Here is a 12,500-nt window from a genome sequence, read left to right as displayed (position 1 = left end):
TTCTGGATTTCACGGTCCGCCATTACTCACATTGAAAACTGACTGATTGAACCTCAGAGGGTTGGATCCAGGAAGAAGTGACGTCAAAGGCTCACTAGCTTAAAAATTTCAGGGTGTGAATGCAGCTTATTACATCTGCAAAATACGAGTTTAAAAGTCTGAAAGCCCAAACCTCCTGTGCTGCATATTAATTCTGTGACATACACATGCATTGCATTCTTAAACTTTAAGCGAGTCTTTGATGTCATTTTCTCCTCGATCCAGCTCTTTCAAGATCTTCAAGTTAGTAATGGTGGACCATTAAATAGGAAAATTGAAATAAACAGGTGTCTTTTTTAAAGCAAGGCTTGAAACTTTGGCCGCGTAGTGTTTAGTTAACATAGTTTTGAAATCCAAAGAAAAATACGAACTGATTTTTTGATCACAGGGGCACTTCAAGTCTCAATCCCACAAGTCCAAGGGTTAACCAGAACCAATAGCATTGGGACTTGCAAAATTCTTGGTTTTGAACTACAATGAAAAGAAAACAACTTATCATTATTTTGTGATACATGTTTCTTGTGATTTACACCTACATGCTATTTGTAGTCCACATAGTTTCATCAACAAGGTCTAAGGCGGCATGGGCAATAAACTGATTGAGATGCCTATGATCATCTCTCTGAGGATTAAAAGTACATTGGGTAACAAATACGTACATGTATGGTAGTTGATTATTTACTTCATAAATGCATTGTTGACGGGGTGTCTCAAACATAAAGACCCAAGGACCCCTAGTTAGGCCTATGGTTAGCCAAATTGAGGGTTTTGGGGTACTTTATTTGTTTCCGCATTTTATCCATTTTCGGGGTCTTTGGGTTTTAGGGTCCTAGGGTCTTTGTTTTCGAGACACCAATTGTTGAGGGTAAAGACTACTCTTTTCATGACACATGAAAACCTCTTAAGGTTACCGTATACCTTTAGGGGTGTCTCGCATCCGAGCGATGCAGCGCGTCCAGTTTAAACTGTAGATACCTAAACTCCTATATCAAATTAAAGCTTATAGGGCTGGCTATCAAACCATATCAAGAATTTTGAAATTAAATGAATTGTCGAAGTTTTCACGGCCTCTAAATGCGAGCGTCGGAATCACCTTTTCAAAGCTACAAGTCAAAGCAAATTTTGCTTTTCGCTATTTTATTTTGTTCCTTTGTTCCCCGACCCAAAGCGCTAAAAAACGTGTCTGCGTTTTGCCATACTCAGTTACAGTGAAAAGTTATAGAATGTTTGCGAAATAGTATTAAAAAAATGTAGAAGTGTTTGTACAAAAATCACTCTCAGAGAAAAAATATTTAGAAATAAAAAATTTGCAGACACATTTTGTTGTTTATATTAGCCACTGTCAAAATTTGGGGGCAATCAGACAAATTCCCTGTGAGTTTTAGCTCTTTAAAGTATCTGCTTCTAGTGAAAAAATTGATTCGAGAAAACAGCACTAAAACTGTCAATCAGATGGGTAATTTTTACTTCTGGCCAAAATGTAAAACCATCATTTCTCTTCATCAATATTTAATCTTTTTGAATAATTTCTTTTTTATGTTAGAGATCCCATTTCGATCATTACTTTTTAACCGAAAAATCCAAATTTGAAGAAAATTGCTGATATGGAGGTATAAGGTAAACTTATACTTAGTCTCTTTTAACTTCATAAACAGTAAAAAATCCTTGTGAGGTGCTGTTCACTGAAAATTGTCATTATTTTTTAAAAAGATGCAATGGTTTACATGCACAAGCTTTTAGTGAAAGTGTGATGTGGATAGTTCCAGATGGCTCACAGAGAGAATTGAGATGGCGAAACACTCTCGCATGATCAATTTCTATAGCGAAGATATTGTTGACATAACCTATTGTAATTAATGTGCCAACCAGAGCCTCACTGGCTGTTGAAACAAAGGGTGTTTTGTCCCTGTGGTTGGCATATTTGAATAACAAAAGCAGTGTTCGTAAACAGATATCTTCCCTATTTTTAAAATCTATTCAAATATGCAATGATAATTTAACGAAAGGAAGGCAGTGGGTGCTGTGGGCTCTAATAAATACAGTACTGTGGAAAAGTAAGTTGACAGTCTTGACTTGAAACTCGATCCGCGATCCTCAATGTTTTCAAGCATCGAGGATCAGGTTTCAAGGCTCGAGATTAGAAAATCAAGGATCGAGGATCGAGTTTAGAGACCCTTGAGTTTTTTTTTTTTTTTTTTGAGGATCTCGATCAGAGATTTCAAGGTGAAACATAACTTCTCGAAAGCAAAACAATAGAGTTTAGAATTGAATATTTACTAGAAATTTTGAGCTTTGAGCGATTGTCAACTTACTTTTGCATGGTACTGTACTCTACGTATGTTTGGATGTGCATCTGAAGCTTTTTCTGTGCACGTTTTTTGCATGTAGCGATTGATATCATTGATGTCACCTACAGGTATAATAATTAATTTTGCCATTAACGTGCCAACCAGCAGAGCCTCATTGGCTTTTGAAACAAAGGATCTTTTGTTCCCGAGGTTGGCACATTTGAATAACAAAAACAATGTTTGTAAACTGATACATATGCATGTGTATCTTCCCTATATTTTAGTTCGGTTATCTCCATGCTGGACAAGGGCTGAGAGCCTTGGTGCATTTCATATAAAACCAACGCCAAAGATACACCTAGTTTCCAATCGTAAAGTACCATGAAATACAAACCTTATAACTTTGGTCCCGGCTTTGCGAAGAATCCATACTTCTTGGATTGAACTCCATTTCAAATACTGGATTGTCAAAAGGACCAACAATAGCAAAGTAGTAATTTCCTAGCATTTTGGGCACTGTTGATTTCAAACCTTAAGTGCAAAAAACCCCTAAGCCATTGGAAAAGAAACAACAGCTGTACACTGTAAAGTTTGCTTTCTTTTCCAGTAGACTACTGCTTTGGCACAGGTGATAACTTCGCAAGGTACTTTCACGTAAAATAACATGAAATCATAAATAAACTTTGCGCCCATGGTGTAGTGGGATTGCATGGAAATGAATCCTGGATTGGATCACATGGGATCACCGGATCTTTGTTTCAATACGAGGAAAAATAGGGACTAATGAAAGGAATTTACCATAAAAATATTTTTTCCTCTTATCTGCGCTAAGAATTCCACAGCCGCTTAATCGTCAGGGTCTCCCCATTGGAGTCATTTATACTGACTACCGATGATCTTATCCGATTCGATCCCAATCAATCATCAGTCAATCATTCAATCATTCAATCATCAATCAGTCAAGACAAGTTGCAAGAGCCGTTGGCAAAAGTAGAATAAGGTTCTACTTTTCGTGCAACTTGTCTCGCAACGATTTTGGCCCGTTGCAGGGTATGTTATACTGTGAAATGTTTCGTGCAACTTGTCCCGCCACAATGTTGCCAAAACATTGCGAAACATTTCACAGTGTAACAGCGCCTTTAGCGAGTAAATGTAATCAAAAACATAAAACAAACAGTGGTTTTGATTAAGTTGAAATGGCCAAAGAGCAAGAATATTTATGAGTAAATTTATTTTTAGATTCAGATTTTCCCCGCGAAAAGTATCATAATTTGCTTGAGGCTGAGATAGGCTGGTTTTGATGACAAGAAAAAAAGCAAGGTGACACCCAATGACACCAACCCGGTGTTTTGATTGGCTTTTCAACGATGGACGTGCTGAATCTCTCAAGGGTCCGGATCCGGAGGCGTTCTGTAAATAAATCTACTCGGGAAAGGGTTCACTCCTTGCATCATAGTCATTGTTTTCGATCTCTTGCAACACGAAGATGTCCCAAGCAATGATTATAGTAAACGCTCCAAGAATGTACACTGGGTTGCCTGCGGCACGTGTTACACAAAATGAGCTACAGCGTTCCAGCTAATTTTTTCAAGTGGGGGTCATTAAGACCATTTGAGGGGTCAGCCAGACGTCGTACCAGCAGAGGCCCTTTGGCCTCATTTTGTCCCATTTTGAGGTCTTTTAGTTTTTAAGCTTTGGTAACAAATTCAGTTTAAAGATAACAAAACACGCTCTTGAGTAAAACTCACTCGTTTCGTCTTTAAATAGTCTGCAAAAAAACCTAGCTCCAAATTGTTCTGACGGACGTTTTCGAGCATGTCATGCATGTCTTGCAGTTGCACTAAACAAACGTTTATTGCGCACACTAAGGAAGGACTGAAGATGTTGTTTATGCTTCATAATTCGTCTTCTTTTCAGTTTAATCTGATGCCAGGTCCAAAAACGTTTTGGCTTTGGCTTTACGTTTGCACCAAAAAGTACCGTAAAAGACGGGAGTTAACAGTAAAGTCGTTTTCCGACTGGATTGCCATATGGCAACCCAGTAAAGAGGTGTATTATGGGATTTGCGTGGATAAGGTAATCCCGAGGAGGGCATTGTGGGATTTTATGAGAATTTTTTTTTTTCCCCTGGAATTTTCATCCCACGTTTCCCACGCTTCATTGCGCGCTTATTTTTTCCGCCAATGGCCTGTGCTCAAAGGAACCGTGTGGCGCGTAGGAAGATTTGAGCAAACTTTGCTAAGTTCTGCAAAAATTGAAGCAAATTATGGCTTTTAACTAACAGAGAAATCAAGGTTTTGAAGCTCCGTGAACAACCTCGAGGTAAGAGACACTGTTTGGCGTGACAGTGAAAGGAATTGGTGCATATTGGAATTATTAGGTTTGAGAGCTTCAGTTTCCAGGCACTCGTAAACATGTTAGCTCAAATCGCGCTGCTAGAAACATAAACTTGAAGGTTAATTTGCAAGGATACTAAAGCTATGGCCTTAAACTGTTTAGCTGAAGGTGTTTTCTATCTTTAATTTAATCAATTCATCAGATCTTTTTTTCCGCGAGATTTAGTACCTAAATACATATGTACATCTTCCCATAGAGCACAAAATTTGGACAGTGCAGAGAATTAAAAGTAGCTTATTGTTACTGCAAAGGCTTTGCGACCCATTTGCTTTCTTGTTGAAATAGAAATTTTGACACAAATATTCGATCTTTTAACGAAAGTAACTTAGTAGCTCATCGGTCGAATAGTCTGTTACGTTATCTATTTCATTGCAAGTCTTGTTCACTTAGTCCTAAAATTTAAGATAAGTGAGAAATTTCTTGCCGGTAATAGTCTTGCTTGGATCGCATCCGCCGTCGTTTTGCTAGAGACATAAAAGTCGTCTTAAGATGAAAACGATACAGTTGGCAGACGCATATAAATCTCAAACGTTATATTCGTCGCAGGCGATTAATCCTTTCCTTGCATTAAAACGGCTGTTATATAAGTTTCAAAGGAGTTCGATTCCATGGGGGATTTCCAGCTCGTGCTATGTTTTTCGGGACAGTAACAAAATAAAAACAGTCATTTGTAATTTCCCATAGAGCAATAGTACTGACATATTCAATAGCACACTCTTAATCCTGAGTTTTTACACTTTTTAGTATCTTTGGCCTATAATGATACTGAAACGTTCGTATTCGAAACTCATGCGAAACAACAGTTATTCAAATATTCCACAACAAACATTGAAAATAAATACAGAGGAACAAAACATTGCTTGCTCTTTATAAAGTCTGTTATTGTTGTGCTTTTGAATCAGACAGGTAGTTTCACTTTGCTATGGCTGGACGAGCGCCACCAGATGATGGTGACAGGTCAACGCTACCACTGCGTGCACCATTATCAGAGCCAAGGTCTCAAAGATGGGCAGCACGTCGATACCCTACTAGTCTTGACACTGATTTAAGCCTGCTAACAGAGTTGCGACGCTCTGAAGAGCAAGCTGAGCAGCAATCCTTGCCAAATAACCTGGTAAATATAATGTACTTTGGGGTGGTGAACATCCAATGATGTCATCAGTTTTGGGACAAAAATGTGAATCTCTCTCAAACTAAAGATGTAATTTTAGAAAAAGAATACTTATTCTCCTAGTTACTTTGCAAAGTCTTTCAAATGAGGCATTTTAAGGAGCTTCAAAATTGTTTTAACTGTCAGGCAACTGTTACATGTCTTTTGTCATACCTGAGCCAGTTGCATCTAGCTGACGAGTAAAAGCGTCTGGCATTCGAAAGAGTAAATTAAAAAATCTGTTAAGTCACTTCCAGGAGTCAATGGGTAAAACAATTTATTTCACTGTCAATTTTTCATGATTTTTAGTCTTCAATGGAGCATGGGTTTGTCTTATTATTCCCATACTCGATGTAGCCAAGGAAATCATGGTACATGTACCTCTGACTATTTGAAACTATTGCTACAACTATCCTATGTCAAATATCAGTTACTTTTGTTCTGCTCTCAACTGTACAAATGAGAAAATAGGGAAGTAGCATTTTTCCAAGCCACTTTACATCTGTTGTCAGCAGGGATGGTCTTCCAGAGGAAGCTCTCAGTCTCCATCAAGCAAGACTGGTGCAACAAAAAAGAAAGGAAAACACTTTGAGCAAGTGAAGTTACCAAGTAAAACTAGTCCAGGATCACCCACCTCTGACACCAATGCCCCTTTTACCAGGAAGCGTCACCACACCCCGGCTACCATCCCAAGAACTCGTTTGCCACCTGGAACCCCAAGCACTGAAATAGCTGCTATGGAAAGTTTAAGGCAGCGTCTTTCATTTGATGATAACAAGGTCAGTTCTGTATTTTACAGTAGAGAATGCAGGGTTGATTGGGATTACAAAAATTAATAAGATGTTGGTTATCACAATGCACCCTCGACTTCACTGTTAGTCTACATTAGCGTTATTTAAATGCATTAATTCAAGCTCACTTCTTTCCACGACTCCAGCCTGTTCACCAAAGTCCCAAGACAAGAGTAAGCAGACGTCAAAATCCCTCTTCTGGCCCAGCAAACAATGAGAGGCCTGTTCCTACGCAGTCAAGAAGTGCTGCATCTGCTGTTACCCTGCCGTTGCTTGAGATGAATGAGACAGAGACAACAAGACCCTCAACAGATGGTACTAGCAACGCAAGAGGCTCCAAGGTATGTTCTTTGTATTCACTGAGTTGTAGACTTGTAGGTCGTTTTAACAGACTGAATAACAAGAAGCAGTTGTTTATCCTTTGTGGTCAGTCATGGGCTCTTGGAGGTAACACATGCCAGTCGTTACATATTTTAGCTCGTATGCATGTTTCATTCATGTAATCATTGGCGCCACTTCATGTAAGTGGAGTGGCTGATCACATCTTTAAAGTAGCAAAGTGGACAGTCTTCTAAAAAAACATTTTTCTACAGTTTTGGTTTTTCTTATATTTTGTACTTTACATGAGTTTTGCTTGCATGGAAATGAATTTTTCACTCTTTTTTACCACATGAAGGTCAATACAACACTGATAATTTCAAGACTTAATCAAGTTAGGGTAAGTTGGATTTGTACTGTATCTTAAAGCAATGTGCCCAATGAATCAGGTGAATTCTAGCCTTCTGCGATGTTAAGTATATTCTAATGCATAGTAAACACAACTGGCAAAACTCGTCTTGTATGAGTACAAGGACCATAATCAGCTGGGTGAACTTTTACATGCACATGCTCATAAGAATACCAATGAAAAATAGCAAAAACTTTAGGGAGAATTTTTGAGATGTCAACAACGTTAACTATTGTTCTAAACATTTAAAATAGTAAAATTATTGCCCTTCATTTAATTTCCATTGTCCAAAGTGGGATTAAAGCTAGAAAGCTCCGAAATTTTAACAAACAATAAAAGACTTCAGAAGTATTTCACCCTTCTGTCCAATTTTATGTAAGTAAACTAAAAAAAAAGTCCAATCAAAATATGTCTGAATTTGCCCAGTTCAGTTGAAAGTCTTCTAGATATAGGCGGCTGCGACAAAAAGGCACCCAGGTCCCTCTGCAGATACCGATGTACACCAACTTCAAGCTCTTGAAAAATAGCTTGGTTCTAAACCACAATATGACAGTAGCATATGGCTTCCCGTTCTTGCTACAAAGTTTTTGTACTAGGTTTCACACAAACATTTGACACTCAGGTCTCATTTAATTTAATTAATTTTATGCTAAAACTATCTTTTGCTAGGATGATCTCCTTTCAAGGATCTTAATGTATTTCCATTAATTTTAAAAGTTCCCATTTTTAGTGTATTGTATGATTATGGTGCTATGCTTATTTCTTTGGTTGAAGGACTTTCTCAAACAGGCATCAGCAATGTTGGTTACTCTGCGAAATACAAGTGCCACTGACCTGCAGGTAATGGTGATAAGCAATCTCATCTTTATCTATGCCAACATTGCTTACAATCCCATTAACTTTTTGTCAGCTCAAGGTCATTGATGATTGTTATATCCCAGTCTAGCGAACTGAATGAACAGACAACAAAGATTTCAAGGCTCATAAAGCAGCTAAAACAGCAGGAACGGGCCTACATTGAATTGCTTCAACGAACTGTGGTGAGTATATCTGCAAATAAACTTCTCTGGTTTAAAAGTTTTAAATGCCTTCTACAATGGCTGGCTGACCTAGCGTTACTATTTTTCTGTAAAATGTCTATTGTTTGAATCATACTTAGGTGTACGATTTAATGTTCATTTTGTTTTGTTTTAGGCTGTAGAACATGATTCCACAATGGAGAACACTCCTTCATTGAGTCTGCAGTCATTGACTGAAGAGGAAAAGGTAAAATGTAATAATTAAGCAATAGAGGGCTTAATTACTGTGTCGACATCGCCTCATCTAAACATGAGGGAAACACAGTTGAGGGTTTGCAAAACTGTCGGAAATTCTCCCAATTTCCTGAGTGTTGAGATGACGCTATTTAAACACGAAAAAAAGTCTGCTATTGCTTTTATAAAATATTTCTCAATAGTAATTTGACAAATGAAGGAAAATGATGGTTTTTTTACTCCTTGATTGAAAGAGATTTTCTTGATACTCACTCATATTTCTACCAGCCAATCAAAACATGCATCTGACAACACATAAACCAATCCAATTTCTTGTGATGTCACAGCGGTGGTTACATACTGTCATATATACACAGCTATCAACCAGTGAGAGTGTGCGTACTATCCTAATTATTTTATAAAAGTAGACGCAAACTGCAACACATAGCCTTGTATTGTGCAAATGCCACCCTATGGAGGTCTTCATTCTTAGGAGCAGTATACAAAGTGCACCTCATCTTGAGCCAAGTAGAACATAATGGCCTATAGTACTGCTCAAAACTCTTTGTACATTATTACCTTGGGTCTTGCTTCCATTAGGTCAAACTAAGAGATTGACTGAGAATCAAAACCATAACTTTGTTGTGGAAATTTTTCAAACCGGTTCTTTTTCTAATATTCATTATCATAATCTGAAACAAGGGAAAATCAATATCAAACTGGTTTAAAATATTTAAACCAGGAAAAAATACAACTACCCAAAAACCATGTTTCATCCAGGTTTTTATTGTCTTTTTGCTTAATTATAGCCATAATTATGCAAGAACTCAGTAAGACTTGAATAAGACTTCTTTCTTTGTTTCTTAGCTAATTGACAAAAGGACTGGCTTTCTGCTCTTGCAATTTGTCACGTTCTCCTTATTTCAGGAAATTCGCTAATTCAGTTCATTTTGGGGGGTCATTTGCATTTAGACAATGGATATCCAGTTCACTGAAGCATGATGAAGTCCCCAAAATGTGTTGCATTATGGGATTGGGAAAATAGTCTATAGAAAAAAAAAGTTTATAAAGAAAATTGCTTGTATGGGAATTAATGGAAGGGCATCAAGTTACTATATTTTTTTGGTCCATTGTTGGTGCAAAATGCAGTGATTGTGATACCAACATGGTACTTGAACATTTTTTCTCTTCTTTAATGAAATGCATATATTATATATGTCTGGGTCATGATGCATCAACGGTCCACATTTTCTGTTTTCATCCAGAGTGAATCAGCCTCCATTCGAGATGAGGAGCTTCAGGGACTAAGACAACAGCATACGTTGTTGAAAAAAATGCTAGAACAGCAGCAACAGGTAACAAGTAAATCCTCATTTACTGAATATAACCCAATATGAAGTTGCATCTTCATGGCAAAAGTTTGATTCTTAAGTGATTATGTCTTTCTATGTTATGATGTTTCTTTTTATATGTTGTAAAAATTAATGTGCCTTCATCAGTACAGTTATGGAATGGCCCCTTTGACGAGCCTGGTAGCTCATTATTTTCCGAACATTTTCTACTCTAGAGACTTTGCTGCTGAGACAAAAAGATAAAAAACAAACTTCATTTTTCAACAGCTCAAAGAACTTCAAACTCGTCAGGCTGCACTTCTCACTTTGCAACGTGATGCAGAAATGCGTTTGGCCGAAGCTGAGGAGGAGGTAAATGTTTTACTATAATTATCACTTGAAATTACTAAGGGTTAATTGATTGCATGCCAGACATTTAAAAAGAATGTTTTTGTGGAGTCCTGTTTTTATTATTATTAATGTGGCTAAATGCAATGAAGACAAGGTAAAAACCAAAGCAATGCTCATCAGATTTTGCTTTGCTTTGGAGTGATGGTGGTTTCAGTAAGTACCAACAAATAGCGTTGGCTACATCACTCTGAGAAGTCAGCTACATTTGAATTAATTTAAGTCCCTTTACCCCCCGAAATTGTTTTACTTAAAGAAATCTTGGTATGAATCCGAGAAATTTGGTTAAAACAGCAATTTTTAATGATTTTTTAAAGATCGGAAAAACAGCACTTTTTTAAAACATGACTGAGCCACAGATTCATTGGAAAGGGTCTGGGTATAGCATAATTTGTGACGTCATTTCAGGACATTGGTGGGGTGTAAGAACAAACGTAGTAATACAGAAGGTATATCACTCCATCCTATACAGGTACCTTTTGAAGGGGCTAATTACTGCAGAAATGAAAACGAAGAAAGAATTGGGTCAACTTTGTAAAATCCAAGCATGCTCATTGGGCACCCACAACAACGCGACCATTTCTTTAAATCACTAGAACCTAAAACTAAACCGCATTGTGAGTATAGTACAGAGGAGAAATCAGTTGATTTCGTTGTCACATATATAGTCCCAAGAGAGAGTTGTAACTAAAGTTCATTCATTCATTCATTCCTGTTCTGGGAAGGTTCTCTATATTTTGTGGAAATGTCTTCCTTAACGTGATGTTTTATGGTTTGGTCTTTAGTATTTACCACTAATTTCTTTTTAAGGGTCAAGAGATTCCTGGTGAATTAGCGACAGAGGGTGGCCAGGATGATGGAACTGAAAGGGGAGCAGGTGCAACAGCAACTTCACAAGCATCCCGTTTTGACACATCTGCTGCACAAACAACAGTCATGGTACATAGCCTATCACATGCTAAATACCATTTTCATTTAAACAGATATATTAATAATGGAACAAGAATGATTGGTGACTGTAGTTGGCTAGATTCTTATCATGTTGTGTAAATTCAACCTTTCCAGATTCCTAAGGTCTGGCCCTCAATCATGCACAAAAATGCCTTTCTTTAGCTTGTTTTTAGTGAACAGCCTAACTAATGCTCAAGAATTGTTCTTGTTGAAGAAGCACACCTTTCAGAAATGGTCGTAATGTTGACCTCTCTATTTTATGTAGCAACCAAGTGCTGGTGTTCTGGATGATAGTCGTTTTACCTCTGAGGAACTAGAACTTATGAATCTCCTTAGAACGCACAAGGAAAAGGTATATATATTGTTATTGATGTAATTTGATGCATCCAAAGACTCAACTGCTCGCCATGAAAAGTTTACTCTGCACAAGACAAAAAACAAGTGCTTATAGGACAAGCTAAAAATGTATTTGCTGGGCACTGTGCATGCTTCCAATTAATAGGCTTAGGAGATGTCACACAACTGCTGTTGATCAATCATATATATTTGTATACACTGTACCATTTCAAAGTACAAATGCTTGGAATTTATTGACTTTTGTGGTTTGAATTTTCCAGCAAGATTTTGCCATTGTTTTAAGACAAGTTTTCAAACTTGATGTTTTAAATATAATTATATTATAGCATTCAGTATTTAGTTTTTATGCCAAGAGCAGCTAGCCTATTGAATAAAAAGAACAAGCAAAAGAAAACTTGAGGCCGTACAGAATTGAAAACCATGGTGCGAAAAGTGAGCATTCCTGGTCAATTGGAAAAAAAACTTTGCTCTAAAAGATCTTAGCTAGATTTTACATTCTATGCTCTCCTCTTTTGCAAAACAAAGTTAGTGATGGTTGATCCATTACTTAGTTCGGTCCTAATATTTAACCCCAAATTGACAGAGCAGAGTCTAGAATTTAGAAGTGTCATTCTCAGAAAGGAATGGGTTGATTATTTTGTAGGGGATTATAACCGTTGTCTGATTTAATTGTTTTTTCGGTAGTGGAGGTCAGCTGATTCTGGAGATGAGAAAGAAAGAGATGAAAGGGAAAATCAAAGGATAAAAAGGACAAACCAACCCCAAGCTTTCACTGCAAATCAAGTTAGTGTTTTTTTTACCCAAAGTA

General features: G+C 37.3%; 2 protein-coding genes across 4 annotated transcripts in view; one reads left to right on the top strand and one right to left on the bottom strand.

The window, feature by feature from the left end:
• The window catches only part of LOC137999880 (trafficking protein particle complex subunit 2-like), a 6,670-nt gene extending 3,703 nt beyond the window's left edge, over positions 1 to 2,967 (bottom strand). The window contains exons 1-2 of the mRNA XM_068845840.1: positions 2,722 to 2,967; positions 576 to 661 (exon numbers count right to left, since the gene is read on the bottom strand). Coding sequence (XP_068701941.1) covers positions 576 to 661; positions 2,722 to 2,835 — 200 coding nt within the window. The 5' untranslated portion in view covers positions 2,836 to 2,967. The remainder of the gene's footprint in view (positions 1 to 575; positions 662 to 2,721) is intronic.
• A 1,526-nt stretch (positions 2,968 to 4,493) lies between these two features.
• Positions 4,494 to 12,500, top strand: part of LOC137999877 (pericentriolar material 1 protein-like) — a 45,427-nt gene continuing 37,420 nt past the window's right edge. Inside the window, exons 1-13 of one of the 3 annotated variants that reach the window (XM_068845835.1) lie at positions 4,494 to 4,649; positions 5,627 to 5,838; positions 6,390 to 6,653; positions 6,812 to 7,006; positions 7,342 to 7,383; positions 8,167 to 8,232; positions 8,334 to 8,432; positions 8,587 to 8,658; positions 9,911 to 10,000; positions 10,265 to 10,348; positions 11,195 to 11,323; positions 11,601 to 11,687; positions 12,377 to 12,475. In XM_068845835.1, the coding sequence (XP_068701936.1) occupies positions 5,647 to 5,838; positions 6,390 to 6,653; positions 6,812 to 7,006; positions 7,342 to 7,383; positions 8,167 to 8,232; positions 8,334 to 8,432; positions 8,587 to 8,658; positions 9,911 to 10,000; positions 10,265 to 10,348; positions 11,195 to 11,323; positions 11,601 to 11,687; positions 12,377 to 12,475 (1,419 nt within the window). In that variant the 5' untranslated portion in view covers positions 4,494 to 4,649; positions 5,627 to 5,646. Of the gene's footprint in view, positions 4,650 to 5,626; positions 5,839 to 6,386; positions 6,654 to 6,811; positions 7,007 to 7,341; positions 7,384 to 8,166; positions 8,233 to 8,333; positions 8,433 to 8,586; positions 8,659 to 9,910; positions 10,001 to 10,264; positions 10,349 to 11,194; positions 11,324 to 11,600; positions 11,688 to 12,376; positions 12,476 to 12,500 lie in introns of all 3 variants that reach the window. The other 2 variants (XM_068845833.1, XM_068845834.1) reach the window with 2 other exon arrangements.

The sequence above is a fragment of the Montipora foliosa genome, chromosome 4, assembly GCF_036669935.1.
Source record: "Montipora foliosa isolate CH-2021 chromosome 4, ASM3666993v2, whole genome shotgun sequence".
Classification (NCBI taxonomy): Eukaryota; Metazoa; Cnidaria; class Anthozoa; order Scleractinia; family Acroporidae; genus Montipora; species Montipora foliosa.
Note: the sequence above shows the minus strand (reverse complement) of the source record. Positions and strands in the feature narration are given on the sequence as shown.